This window comes from Staurois parvus, unplaced genomic scaffold, assembly GCF_062004578.1.
Source record: "Staurois parvus isolate SC_StPar_1 unplaced genomic scaffold, SC_StPar_1.0 ptg000094l, whole genome shotgun sequence".
Taxonomy (NCBI): Eukaryota; Metazoa; Chordata; class Amphibia; order Anura; family Ranidae; genus Staurois; species Staurois parvus.
In genome coordinates this window covers 2,081,975-2,097,306 of record NW_028317890.1, presented here as the reverse complement: position 1 = coordinate 2,097,306, position 15,332 = coordinate 2,081,975, and the positions used below count along the sequence as shown (strand labels likewise).

General features: G+C 40.5%; 1 protein-coding gene across 1 annotated transcript in view; it reads right to left on the bottom strand.

The window, feature by feature from the left end:
* OIT3 (oncoprotein induced transcript 3) overlaps positions 1-11,795 on the bottom strand; it is a 37,085-nt gene extending 25,290 nt beyond the window's left edge. Inside the window, exons 1-3 of the mRNA XM_089670751.1 lie at positions 11,738-11,795; positions 8,565-8,939; positions 7,102-7,212 (exon numbers count right to left, since the gene is read on the bottom strand). Coding sequence (XP_089526877.1) covers positions 7,102-7,212; positions 8,565-8,939; positions 11,738-11,795 — 544 coding nt within the window. The remainder of the gene's footprint in view (positions 1-7,101; positions 7,213-8,564; positions 8,940-11,737) is intronic.
* Between the last annotated feature and the right edge of the window lie 3,537 nt (positions 11,796-15,332).

Here is a 15,332-nt window from a genome sequence, read left to right as displayed (position 1 = left end):
AACTCCAGATTTTGGTAAAATCCTATTCCTGTCTGTAGATGTACAGACTGTACAATTAGGTTGTATGGTGTATGCAAGGCCAGCACTACCACTAGGCAAACTAGGTAGCCACAGCCACTGGTTTCCCTACTCTGTGCCATGGCCGGATCTAGGGGGTGCTAGGATGGGCTATGCCCCCCAGATTTCAGAGCAGATTTCCCTCCCCAAGGCCAGTCTTTCCATGAACGCTGTGCCTGGTTGGTGAGTGCTTTCCCCCATTCCCGCACTCACAGCTGGGAAAAGGGGAGACTAACCTACAGCAGTGCAGCCTGCAAAGGAGAAATAACAGTAGAGAGCCGGGAGGTGCAGGCTGTGCTCTACTCTCCTGTCAGTGGAGCAATCCTCCATAAAACAGACGACACAGGATCACTCTTACATCAGCATGTTCAATGTTTGATTCATTCCCTGGCTCCCTTCTGCCAAGAGATGAGAGGTCATTGGAGGTGATAGAGGATGGGGTAATCAAACTGTGTACAGCTCGATCCAAGAGCAATCCTGTGTCTTCTGCTGTATGGGGGATCACTCCATTGACAGGAGTGACAGCACAGCACAACCCATTCCTCTACCTGGTTTCCTGCCTGTAAGTTCAGGGTGGGGGGTGCTTACAGGCTGGGGGAACTGTACAACTGTACAATGAAAGGAGGGGGGAGGGGTAACAATCATTGTTGCTAAGATGGGAGGTTTGTGCAGGAGGGGGGACGGGGGCTATTTGTGCTGGGAAGGGTAATGGGGATGATTGGGGGGGTAATTTGTGCTAGGATAAAGAATGGGGGAGTATGTGCTAGGAGTGGGAGGGAGATTTGTGGGGAATTTGTGCTAAAAAGGTAAATTGGAGGGGTTTTAGCTATAGGAGGGATTTGGGGGAATTTTTCCTAGGTGGGGGATTAAAGGAAGCTGATTGGTGCTGGGAGGGGGGATTTGTGCTAGGAGGGAGGATTGGGCGGGATTTGTAATAGGAGAGGGGAATGTGGGGATTAGTGTTTGAGGTGGGATTGTGGGGAAATTTGTGATAGAAGTGATTTGGGGGGTTGTGCTATGAGGGAGAATTGGGGGGGATTCGTACTAGGAGGGGGGGTGGGGGGGGTGTTGAGCTAGGATGGGGGATTTGGAGGGGAGTGTGTGCTAGGAGAGGGGATTGGGGGAGGATTGTGTGCTAGGAGAGGAGGATTTGGGGGGGAATTTGTGCTAGGAGAGGGGGATTGGGGGGAAAATTGTGCAAGGAGAGGGGGATTGGGGGGAAAATTGTGCAAGGAGAGAGGGATTGGGAGGGGTTTTGCTAGGAGGAGCCCTGAAATATGCCTTCCTAATCAGACCAGCTTTACATTGGTTGGACACTGATATCTGTTCTATCTGGAAATTAATGTATCCACCATGGGTGTTGATGTTGTTCTTCTGCAGTCTATCCAAAGCAAAAAGCTTTCTTTAAAAAAAAAAAAAAAAAAATTATGCTAACAAAAAAGAATTATGGTATTGAGGATCATCAGTTGGCGGTATTTTCTTGCAGAAACTCTACATTGTCTATTTTTACCAATCACAAAAACCCACAAAATAGTTTGCTCGATGGCTCAAGCTTGTTGGTTCCCTTTCTTTTTTTGTTTTAATTTCTTCATCACAAACAAACCTATGCCAACTAATTCCAGAGCCAATGTACTCTTCTGCTTCTTCAGTCCCAATGACAGAGTACTCCTCTAAACTGCAGCCCATTATTCCTCCTGTTAAATTCTGGCAGTAACCTTCATCTCGAAAATCCCAATTTCTTCAGGCAAAATCCTGGGGCACTGAATCTCAGGACCAAGATTCACCATTGGGCACACAGTTCAAAACTAAAAGGTCACCCCGGGGTCCATGGGACATTCTCTTTTCTATCCCATAACTATTAGTGGCCAGGAGTGAAGAGTAATGTTAAAGACTTTGTGGTGGCCTTTACCACCTTTTCTCAGAGCAAAGTCCTCTCTTGTGCAGTCACAGGACCTTTAAGTGCATCTTCCTATTCCCAAGGAATCCTGGGAACATCTGCTCCTAAATTTTATCATGAACCCTCCATCCTCTAAAGGCTGCTTAGTTATTGGCTTTTGGTCGACTGATTCTTTAAAAAGGTTTACTTTGCCCCACTTCAAATTCTTACATTCAATTTTCTGCTACTTTGGGTTGAATTTGTCCATGACAACCTTGTTGGCTGGTCAAAGTCTCACTCTCAGTAAGTGAGGCAGCACAGCGACAGCAGAGGGGGAGGCACAGAGAAGCAGGGAAGCTAGTACAGGTGAAGACATCATGGAGACAAAGGGCAGGCTCTTCAGCATTTTTGGGTTAAAGGAGTACATCTACTCCTAAACTCTCTGGGATGTTCACCTTTATGGCAAGTCACCATTGTCGGCCATTAGATCTCAATTTGGTGCTTTCAGTTTTATAGACACCACAATTTGAGCCAATTTGGGACCTTCTGTTAGTTCTTTTGACTCAGGTTTGTTCTTGGTGGGCACACTACAGCAAAATGTCCAGTTGGCATGGGACAGGAGAACTCAGTCAATGGACTCTAATGTCTCTACATCCCAACACACTATGGTCTCTAGACTGGTGGATGTCTCCCCAAAGGTTGGAGACAGGAAACTCTTTTCTCCCCCTTCCTTGGAAGGTGCTGATGACAGATGCCAGCTAGACAGGTTGGGAAGGAGTTCTGGGTCACCTTTCAGTGCAGGGGGCTTGGTCTCCACAGGAAAAGTCATTATCCATCAATATTCTGGAAAAGCAAGCAAGCTGCCTGGTTCTTCTACATAGGTCTACTCAGTTACAGGAAATTTCAGAAAGGGTACAGTTGAACAATGTCACGGCTGCAGCATATATCAATTATCCAGCCTCCCCTTAGATTTTACTCAGAGAAATCGCACAGAAGTTAGGTTCTCATATTGAGTATGACATGGTGGCATTTAACTCCACTCTATGTACTCTTTGTAAATGTTATCCCGCATGCAGGGATATGGGTGTGGTCCATGAGAGTGCACCACAGCTACAGTATCTGCCAACACTGGTACAGAGCACTGTTCCCAGTATACCATACTACTTCCAGTTTACACGCAATGTGTATGTGCTGTGTTCTGCTCTAAAACACTCAATGTGACCTAAACAAGTCCTTAAAATATCCTTATCAGGTGCTGGATCACCTGCTGGTGGCACTGTACTTCCCAGACCTGACAAGTATAGAAAAAGGTACACCCAGGTGGGAATGTCTACCTAACTTTCAAAATAATAGGCCAGCAGCATAAGCTGACGGGGGGCTTCTAAACCAATAAGGAAGATTTCTGCCAGGGAGAACTTCACAGAAGCAAAAAAGAAGTAACACCTGGGGATGACAATGATTTCCTGCAGTTGCTTGTAGAATAAGCCTGGAGCCCTGGTTGCCTACCGAGATCGTTAAGCCGATGTCTGTACACAGACCATTGTTCATATTCCCTAGGAAGGTTAAGTAGTGTGTGCATGTGTAGTATGTATATCTGTCATACTTTGTAAAGTCTTGTATTGTTTTCCCAAAATTGTAAGTAATTTATATATACAGCATTTTTATTTTAGTAAAATACATTAATACACTACAGAGGTTTTTACAATTATTTATACTTTTACTGCAAAATTACTTTAAAAGACAAAGCAAAACATGGCCCCAGAGAAAAATCTAAATTTAATGCTGGTGCACAAAATAACATATCAGTAATAAAAAAAGAAAGAAAGGAAAAAGCTCTATTATAGTTTGACTTGATTAGACTAGAAGTTTTGCTTAACATGCATTTTTGTAATCTGTGTAATCAGTCAGTTTTAGTGGTGTGTGTATGTGTCTGCAGGGATTCTTACTGAGAGAACTTTGAATTAGTGCTAATTTTATATATGTGATTTCTCAAGCTGCACTCTGTTCGGTATAGGACTCTGTCCTCTCTCCCTCCTTATATCATATCTCTTCCTAAACCTCCTCTTCAAGCTGCATGAACAGCTCTCCACTGCCCCATTTCCCATGGACTTATTATATTTCTACCAGGATTCATATGGAGTAAATTAATGAATCAGTAATGGCAGCTGATGGAAGATTGTTCCATTGTGTATCAATTCATGGGAGCCATCAATCGGCAAGTCTTCAGATTCTGCTCCCCTGCTTGATGGAAGCTAAAAATATTCTTGGTCCTGCATGAACACTGCTATAGTCTGTTCATTCCTTATCTGCAAAAAGGCATTGCTGATTATCCACTTAGCTTTAAACTGCTTTTCCCCATACATCACTTCCGCATGAGATGGGAGTTTAATGAGGCCTGTTATAGAGACTAATGCTCCAAATCAAAATGTACAGCCTGAGCCATTGAGAACTATAGAATGAGTTACTCTGGTCAAATGTGGATGCCCCAGCCTTAAACTTTGTTTCCTAAATGTGTGATAAATTCACATGATTTTTGAATCACCCAGTATAAATAATGTTTACCAATCAATACTCACCCTCTTCACACTCTAGGTCTTCTTCTATAGTCCAGCACTGAGCCCAGAGTGTCAAGGACAAGCACCTTGGGGCATGTCAGCAAGCCATTCTGGGCTCACAAGAGAATGCTGCATTAGTGCCATTCTCTGCAGCATTCAGGACCCTATCTCTGCCAGAGGAAAAGAAGGAAAGAGGAAAAAATATGATGCATCATGTCAAATGATCAGACCAAAGACCAAATTAAAAAAAGAAGCAGCATTAAAAAGAATAATGTAGGAATGGATATAATGTAAAAAATGTAAACACCAAAAAGTTATTAAACTAGTGCAGTCTCAATAAAAAAAAAAAAAATCTGTGCTATGCCCTAATAAAAATGAAATGAAAAAAAAAACATGAAAAAGGAAAAAAAAAAAATTCTGTAGCTGCTGCTTAGAAGTGACTTGAGCTCACTTAGCATATCAATCAAATCTTTTTCACAGGCCTACAATACTTCTCTATATGTGCATACAAATTCCAAAATAACATGATCTCTCAATTATAAGTTCTTGGTTCATAAAGAAGTCCATCAATGACAATTTTTTTTCCCAAAAGAAGAAAGCGCTCAGTACAAAAAAATACATCAATAAAGTGAACAAATGCTTTTGTGCTCTCCATGCCCCCCCCCCCCCCCTCAGGTGCTCACATACTTACTGGAGGCTTATGACCCTTGTTACTAGCATAAGAGTCAAACATCACTTTTAGATGATAGCCCTCCTAGACTCTTTTCTGTGCTGTGTTGCTTGCTTGCGTACTACTCTCCTTGACAGTCTCTGGCATTCACTTTGGTAGGTGTCACTACTCAGTACTCAGACTGCATTATAAACAATAGGGAAGAAGAAGCTACCACTGTGTAGTCATTTTTAGTTCAAATGAAATAATAATATCATTACAATCAATGACTTGGAAGTGCGGCAGCCGGCGTGTGCTCCCCGGGCCAAAAATTACATCACAGAAACCCAGCTGTTCTTGAGGATGCCCAGTGGGAGTGGAGAAACGAATTGGGCAGGGTTTCCAGCGACCTCATTTCCGGCCTGTGGTGCACACTCCATTCATGAGAGATATTATTTTTATGTAAGTGGAATGGTATTATCTTTTCATTTTTAAATAAAAATGATTACACAGTACAGTACTACTACTGAGGAGTGATACTTACCAAAGTGAATAATAATGGAGCCACAATGGAGTGTGGAGAGAAGCCCAAGAGGGATATCATCCAAAAGTTGTTTTTGACTCCCATGCTAGTAGCAAGGGTCATAAGTCTCCAGTGAGAGTGGGAGCACCTGAGGGGGGCCATGGAGAACACAGCAGAATTTGTTCCTTTTATGGATAGATTTTTTGCACTGAGCACTTGCGTTTGGGAAACAAAATATTATCAATGGACTTTTTTATGCACAAAGCACTTACAGTTGAAAGATTATCAATTTATGAATTTAGCATTTATAATTGAGAGATCATGATATTTTGGTATTTGTAATTTGTAGGCACATAAGGATGAGTATTGTAGCACTGTGAAAAAGATTTGATTATGCTAGTACAGCCTTGCCTCCAAGAGTGTGTCTGTTGGTATTTAGTAGTCTTTTCCTGATGCAAAATCAGACTGTAAGCCCACTGTGTTGACTGACCTGTCATCTGCCATGGGCACAATGCGGATAGCTGGCTTTGTCTGGGCTAGTGGAGGAAGGTATACCTGACAAATAACAGCACTTTAGTTTTCTTTCATATAATATTTACAGCGCCTTGTCATGTGTCAGTTTTTGGAGTATCTATTATCCACATTGATCTCAGGCAGGACACAGGACTTACTCAACTTACCAACCAGCCTGCAACCAACCAAATTGCCCTGTCAAACAGTTCACGTTACAAACAGGGGTTTAGTTTGAACACATTTGTAAATACATGCGTAAGCTGCAGAGCGTCTTCATGGCACCCCAGTATTTTCTGCAGTCCTAATTCTATAAATTTTGAGAGCCTCCATAGAAGAAGCAAATGCAGAATATTGGATACACTGAGATCTGTTAGACAGGACAATTTGGTTGATTGCAGGCTGGTTGGTAAGTTGAGCTGGGAATTTTTCTTTGTTGTTGTTTGACATGTGTCGCCCTTCCATGTGCTCCTTGCTGCAAAGGCAAGTTATAGATTGGGGCAGTTGCCATTTGTTTGTACAGGAGACATGACTTACAGTCTGACACTTCTGCTCTAACAAGGAGAGAAAATATAATAAAAAACAAGCAATGCCTTAGAGGTAAACATGAGGTATGATACGGTAATTTAAAAAGTGAAGAACAAGAAAGTTACCGCTGATCACTATTTTTTTAACAGAAAAGTGCAATGCAAACAAAAATCTTTAGTCAAAATATATGCAGACTTATACTTGCACTCTTATTTAGATGAGTGAAATTTGTTGGAGAGTGCTAGAGGTATCGTAAAGGGGAAGGTTGGTTATTGCAGCGCAAACAGCAAAGCTATATAAAGTAAGGCACCAGGCCTTATAACAACTCATTTGATTTCACTTTACTGGAAAAATATTGCTGAATGATGGGGTGGTTACTAAGTAGTTAGGTTCATTCTCTTACCGAGACACGTTTGTCCATCAGGACCAAGAACTGTTCCAGAGCTGCAAATGCAATCTCCAGTATCCAGACAAGTCCCTCCACACTCCATCAAATCACAGATGTCATAAAAGTCTTAATAAAGGAAGATAAAAACACAAATTCACATTTTCACAAAAGAAAACCTGCTTTGTGAAATCAGACAGAACTTATACAGTATATTTATTGAATAAAAGCAACAAAAATTGCCCTAAAACATTATAACATTATATTTTGTGTATGGAGAGCTATTTTCTGTTTGAGCTTGTATATAAGTGTCTATCTGATTTTTAAGCCATTGGAAGATTCCCCCTTTATTTCTGTTTTGGTGACAACTCAAAATTTGAGATGTTCTTTCATGTTCACTCAAAGGTGTTCTTACTCTTCTCCAATCAATCCAAAACTAAAAAAAAAAAAAGTTTTGTCTTTAGGTATACTTTAATCTATGGCTCACAGAGCAGCTTTGAAAATTCAAATATCTATACTTTATTACATTGTGCTCCATAGTTTTGAAGTCAATTTGAATTCACGTGCAAGAATTCGTTTACCTCTAAGAATATACAGTGTATATGTACAGTATATATCTGTCTATATGGAACAACAAAAGCAGATGACTATTTTACAATCACACAATAAACTGTACCTTTCCTATAAAAAAAACTTTAAGTCACTTTATGTTAGTCAAATGCATACACATAGGAATAGTAGAATGCACAGTACAGTTACCCCTTAGAACATTTCAAATATCAGTTTACTGTCAGTTCAATGAAACATAATTTCATATTGGTTGTTTTTTATCACTGAATCTCACACATTTCTGTTAAATGTTTTGTGTATTAAACATGGAAGAGTGAACTTCATTTCCCATTCATTTATGTTGTTTAGCAGTATGTATCCATGTAAGACCATCACTCCATCAATCCTACAACAATCTTCTGAATCACATAGAAGAACCTTATGCGTTCATATAATTATGTCAATAGTTATTGTTGGAGATATTTCCAGTGTACATTTACCAATTACCACATCACAGAAACATGGTAGGGGTTTGTAGTGCTACAAATGTTTCTAAAGTCTAGAGCAGGAGTCAAACTGTGGCCCTTTGCTTGCTTTTATTTGGCCCTTGGGGCACTTTTCCTGCCACTGATATGAAGCACTATTCCTTCCATTGACAGCAACGATGGGGAACTATTCATCCCACTGACACCAACAATGGGGCACTATTCTTCCCACTGACACCAACAACGGGACGCTATTCTACCCATTTACACCAACGACGGGATGCTTTTTTCCCACTGACACCAGCGATGGGGTGCTATTCCTCCCACTGACACCAACTTTTTCTAAAACTACTAAGTCAATGTGTATTGTGAGATTTATGGAACAGCCATATTTACACAACAGTAGATTCTCAAAAACAGCTAGAGAAAATGTGGGGAAATACTCACGACCACAGTACACATGGAAGCAGACACTTGGTTTAGTAAGTTGATAGACATAATATCCTCCTGGACAGGCTTTGATGGCCACAGTGGTATTCCACTGGCAACAGTCTTTGTCAAAGCTGGCACAGGCTTGTCTTTGCACAATGCCCTCTGATTCACTTGGATGACTCCCATTGAGCCAGATTGGTGCATGAGTGCCACAAAGATTTTCTGGAATACAAAATGTAGGCATAGCATCTCCAGCCATCCCAGTGAACCGATACCACTCCCCATCTAAATGGTTGTCACACATTGGTTTGTCTTGGGACTCATTGAACACATGATCTGTGTTTCTCCAAGGCTCATTCAGGCTTATATAAGCCGAACACGGATCTAGAGCTTGTGAGAATGAAATGAGATCATTAGAGACCATTGCAACAGATTTAACTGCACACAGAAACAAACGTTTGCCATTGTATTACATTATGTAGGGTAAACCAATTATTATCTATTCAATCAGCCAACTTTTGAAAATGTTTTAGATAGAATTTGAAAGGGTTAGGACAACTTCAGGTTTGTAGTGCTATCTAGGTCCACAGTGGGCAGATTTATAGCTTTGTGTGTACTCCAGTCAAACATGAACATTTTCCACTTAAACTGTCTCGCAACCTACACCTTGTTCAGTTATATGCATCAAGGCATTCATCTTCTACATCTGATTGCTCCTCTAGTAAATCCTTATCATTGCCAATATTCCGGTTTGCTGAATGGCTGTACATATGAGCTCATGGAATAAAAAAACCTTGCTGTCTTTGGCTCTACTAAAAATATTTCTCATCCCTTCCTATTCACCTCAATAATTATCACTTGATCAGGAAGTAAGGGGAAATCTCTGAGATCAGGACAAAATCAGCAATACCATCTCAATTGAGGTTGTAACCCTTCCCCCATATATCCAAAAGAGATAGGAAAAAACAGTTATAACAGGGCATACATGTTCCTTTTTATTTGCCTGCAGATTCTAACAGTTTTCAAGTATCACTCGGCATTTATGACAAATTAAGTCATTTGCTAAATGATCAAAGTCAGCTCTAAGCTAAATTAACTTGTAATTAGTTTTAAATTATAATGTTAATCTTAGGTTAATTAATGTATTCAAGTCAGCTTGCCTTACTAGAGGTTATTACTTCTATGCATATCCTTCAAATATAAAATGATTTTATTACAGCACTCAGTCTTTTTAGGTTGCTGTGCTGCTTCAGGAGCTCAGTGAATTCAAGCGTGGTACTGTGATAGGTTGTCACCTGTGCAATAAGTCCATTAGTGAAATTTCCTTGCTACTAAATATTCCACGGTCAGCTGTTAGTGGTATTATAACAAAGTGGAAGCAACCGGGAACAACAGCAACTCAGCCACGAAGTGGTAGGCCACGTAAAATGACAGAGCGGGGTCAGCGCATGCTGAAGCACACAGAAGTCACCATCTGCAGAGTCAATAGCTAAAGCTGCACAAGATTTTGCACTCTCCAGTTTTAGTAATGCAACCCTAATGTCTCACTTATCCTGGGTGTTGTAATTCAGCAGCCTAATGTAGCTATATATTTCCTTTAGGACACTACTGTGCAAATTTTTTTTTCTTGATTTACTATGCTGACAACAATGGAGGTGTTATACCAGGTGTTAATTGCTGTACTTGCCACATAGGAAACAAGAGTTGTACTGCCCAACCTCTTAGTCAGGATTTGTTTCTCATAAGGAATAATATAGAAAATGTGTTCAATGGTTCAGTATAAATTTTGAAAAAAAAAATTGCTGTCTGGCGATATTTTTTCATGTGGGTACCTAATACATGAGGCAAGCGCAAGACCGGAAGTTCTCCTAAATTTGACACATCAAATTTTTCTTAATTAATATTAATCTTTCACCCCTACTAGCACCACCCTCCAAAACACACTCCTTTTCCAAGTCATTGAAGGAGTCCTGTCTCAGTAATGCCTACATTGACAAGGCAGACAAGGCTTATCCCTTCGTATACAATGGCATTTAAAAAGTGTAGGTCTCACTGAATTTTGTGATGTACAAAGGGTTTATGAGATCATTGTGTTTCCATGTTAAAGTCCCAAGCTGGGGGGGGGTCCTGTAGGAACAGAAACCATTCAAATTTCCTAAAACTACAAACTATTTTAAAAGTAAGCAGACCAGGCAAAACATAATTGTCATTTATTCCACCATTATAGCATTGGTGGTAAAATGAAAATACATTATATATACACAAGACAGATGATGACTTTAATGCTCAAGGGAAATAAAATATTTAAGCTACACCCCAAAGCAAGCCTTGAAAACCACCATTATTGTAATTTAGAAATAGCTTAGACTACAAATAAGATATTGATAAGAAAAATAACGCATACAAGTTACCAGCACTTTAAAGCGGTATTACAAGCAAAACCAAAAATGTAATATGTCGCAGCTTACTAATCATTATTAGTGGTGGCTGCACTGGATTTCTTTAGGCTTTTTCCCTGCTGTTTTCACCTGGTGATCTGACTAGGAACATACCTCGACTATTAGAGAGACACCACTCTGGATGAATGAGCACAGGGGACACCTTTGTACAGTACCATTGTCAATCTGGGGGGAGATTAGTTTTAGATGCACTACCAGATATAGATACATTAACAAAGATGAAGCCAAACACCAACTAACACATAATAAGCATTTACAGCAAATCATTTTTTTTCCTTTTGGCATAAAGGTTTAACATAACAAAAAAATTATTATTGTAAGCAGCCCTGCCCTGTAACTGGCACATCCAGAAGAGAGCTTGTTCTTTTGAAAAATGTCAGAATTACTGGCCAGATCACCAGATGAAAATAGAAGAAAGAATGCCTAAAAAAAGAAAACTAATGCAGCCATCACATATATGATGCAAATGTTCGCTTTTGGGTTGTACACTACTTATCCATTTCAAAAAGCAATGCAACATGCACTATTTGAACAGTAGAAATATTAGTAGTCACAGTTCATCAACAAATCCTTGCCACTAGCTTGCTAAAAGAATGACACATGGCTTTCTGATAAAACCATTTTTATCCACAATACAAGTGTTTAAAATTAAATTACATTGATCAGCATTAGTAGGCGTATGACTGTTACATTTTTACCGAATACATTTTAAAAGATGCAGCCACTTACCCAATGGAGTCACTGGGCTCAGTCTGGAGTAGAAAAAGAAAGTCAAAAGAAATAGCATTGTAAAATTCTTTGTGCAAATGGGAAAATAGGACTTGGTCCTTTGTGCAAGGAGCTTTAGAAGAGTGTTCTGCTGCTATCTGCAATATATTGAAGATTTTGTTATTCTTATTTATCACTATGACCTCTTCTTTATCATGTCTAGTGGATACATTATCAGAAGGAAGTTGATGAAATGGGCCAAGCCCCTGACCCTTCTAACCAAGTTCTGCCATGTAAACAAGAATATTTTTACTGATTGATCCTCAAGCCTCATCCTCCCATTGTCTTTACAGGCTGGAATTCTCAAAATGATACAGGCTTATCCGAAGGGGAACACAGGGGATGGACTTCCAGGAGACAGCTCATTAGACTGAAGTCAGCCCTTCCGTTTGTCCTGCTAAATCACATGCTTGATACACCTTCCAAATCCAATTTTAGAATATTCACAGCCCCAAACTGTCCTTCTAATTTACCATAAGGGAAGCATTTTTTTCTGTGATGAACAGACTAAAGTTTACACAGCGTGCACACTAATCTTAAATTTGCTATCTTATAGGGAACATCTAGAAATGGTAATCTTGTTTAAGCAGTGCTCAACAAAATCTACAATTTGGCTTCAATTCCTCTTGAAAAATAGCAAGGCACTATTGTGCCTTGAGCCTCATAGCTGTATATGTGCAGTAGAAGGTTACCAAAGTTACTGCTGCCTATGAATATTGTTTCACTAGAATGAGATTTGGTGATGTCACTATTGTGCTGCTCACTGTTTTTGCTGGAAGAGAAGCTGTACCTGAAGACCTGCAAAGAAAGGATCTCCCTGCTTTGGCTTTACCACTGATGAACACTGCACCCATATACTTTACTGGCCACCACTGATTAACAGTGTACCCACACAATTCACTGGCCATTGATTCACAACAATACACAGTTTTTCCTCAGGGATAGTGGGAAGAGTAGGAGACTATACAGTAGTATCGCTAAAACCTCAATGTTTATTATATACACATTATAGTCACAAAAATCACAGGGTACATAAAGCATCTAACTCCTCGCCATTGTACACCGATGAGCATAATAATGTCACAGGCCACTGGCCTCGCCCAAAACACATTTTGTCTGCAAGTGGAAATCTTCAGGGGACAACTTGTGCTCAAACTCTGATTGCTAGCATTTTGGACAATCAACCCATTTGTTGGTTGTTTTTGTTATTATATGGGGCTTTTCTGTCTTTAATTTTTGCTTGTGATTGATATGAGGGCTGCAGCCACTTTTAGCTGCTGTCCTATAACAAACTACTTTTTTTTGCTGGTGAGACTTTTGTTTAAAAAAAGTGTTTTTTTATGTTTTAAGTGGGTATTTTGGGGGTTTAATTTTCTGGGGGGTATATTACTTTATATTTTTTGTTGACATGGCCTTTATTTCCATTTTGAGGCGTTTAAAGTGCAGCATTCGCCTTTTATCGACCATTTGTTTTTGGAGCTGCCTTATGTTTGCCTTCACGCTGCTGCTTTGTTTAAAAGAAAAAAAGAATTGTGCAATAACCGTGTGAACGTAGATCAACTCATATTATACACATTTACCGATCCCCCTTATCCCATAGTAAAAATAAATGATAGGCAAACAGCAACTAGGCCTATTATCCAAGAATAAAACTGGCCTTTCAGTGGCCAGGTATACACTGCTTAATCATTTCTTTTACCTGGTGACTACCATTGGATGTTACAATATACCTACATTCTGCCTGCATTGATATCAAGGCTTATGTATAAACAATATGAATAATATCAGCAGCAGGAGCTGGTAAGAAACATGTACAGTATTGATTAGAAGAATGAATTAATAGATATTTGAGCAGACTACTTCCTAGCCTGAACAGTCATTGTTGCTCTGAGAGATATAAAAAGTTATTGTGTTCTGCCCTCCTGTATTTAGGGTCCAGTGCTGAATTTTACAATTATAAAGACTACATCAACATGTTGGGAGTCCCTAATTGTTGATATATCAGGGGATTTTTCAAATTCAATATTATCTGTATTTAATTAGTAGTAGTTAGAAGGTAAATAAAATGTATTTTATGGTCCTGCTGGACCAATGTTCCCATTGCCCATGTTGTCAGTCTTTTTTTGGTTTATAGTTTTTCCTTCTCTAACCCTGTGTAGGACTTTCCAAAAACCTGCAGATAATGTTGGTGAGGACAGGTAAATAAAAGGAGGGGCAAATATGACAAAGCTTGGAAACCCTGGCCTGACTGGTTCAGAACTGTAACCTAAGATGTTATGTTTAACCACCTCCCATCTGACCGTTTTATATAAATGGATGGACAGTGGCAGTGCAGGGTCGGGTGGCCCTGCTTGTGCACACTCCCTGGAAATTGTGTACCTTTTCATGGTCCTATTTTTGTTATTTTGTTGTTGTAACTATATTTGTAAAACCAAATAAAAATGTATTATGAAAAAAAATAAAGGAGGGGGAGGGAGGTCTGCTTTAACCGCCTCCCACCCGCCATATATTACAATGACGGGCGCAAGGCGGTTCTCTCGTTCTGGGAGGACGTCATATGATGGCCTCCCATTCTCACCGTGCATGCGCGGCTCTGGGAGCGCGCAGCGAGGCGATCGGCAGTGCGCTGTGTCCCTCGGAGACAGCGGATCACCGATTCACAGAAAGAGCCGGAGATGTCGGCTCGGTCATGTGATCAGCTGGGTCCAATCACAGCTGACCACATGTAAACAGGGAAATGCCGGTTATTGGCATTTCTCTCCTCACGAGCTGTCACGCTGACAGCTCGAGAGGAGAGGAGAGGCGGTAATCAGCATTCCGCAGAGGGGACATGTACACTGATCATCAGAACACTGATGATCAGTGTGCCCTGATGATCAGTGTAGCCCCAGCAGCGCCACCTGTCAGTGTCCATCAGTGCCATGTGTCAGTGCTCATCCATGCCACCTGCCAGTGCCCATCAGTGCCACATTTCAGTGCCCATCTGAGCTGCCTTTTAGTGCCACCTATCAATGCAAGTCAGTGCCAGTCCATGCCACCTATCAGTGCCAGTCCATGCCACCTATCAGTGCCTGTCAGTGTTGCCTAACAGTGCCAGTCAGTGCCACCTAACAGTGCCATGAGTGCTGCCTTTCAGTGCCCATCAGTGATGCCTATCAATGCCGATCAGTGACACCTACCAGTGTCTCCTCATCAGTGCCACCTATCAGTGTCCATCAGTGCCACCTATCAGTGCCTATCACTGCAGCCTCATTAGCGCACATCAGTGAAGGCGAAAAATCACTTATTTACAAAATGTTATAACAAAAACTAAATTTTCAGTGGTTTTTGGTTTATGAAAAAATAAAAACCCCAGAGGTGATTAAATACCACCAAAATAAAGCTCTGTCACAAAAAAATGATAAAAATTTCATATGGGTACAGTGCTGCATGACTGCGCAATTGTCAAAGTGGAACAGCGCAGAAAGCTGAAAATTGGCCTGGGCAGGAAGGGGGTATAAGTGCCCTGTAGGCTAGTGGTTAACTGAGGAGAATACTGTGAAATTGAAGGAAGGCT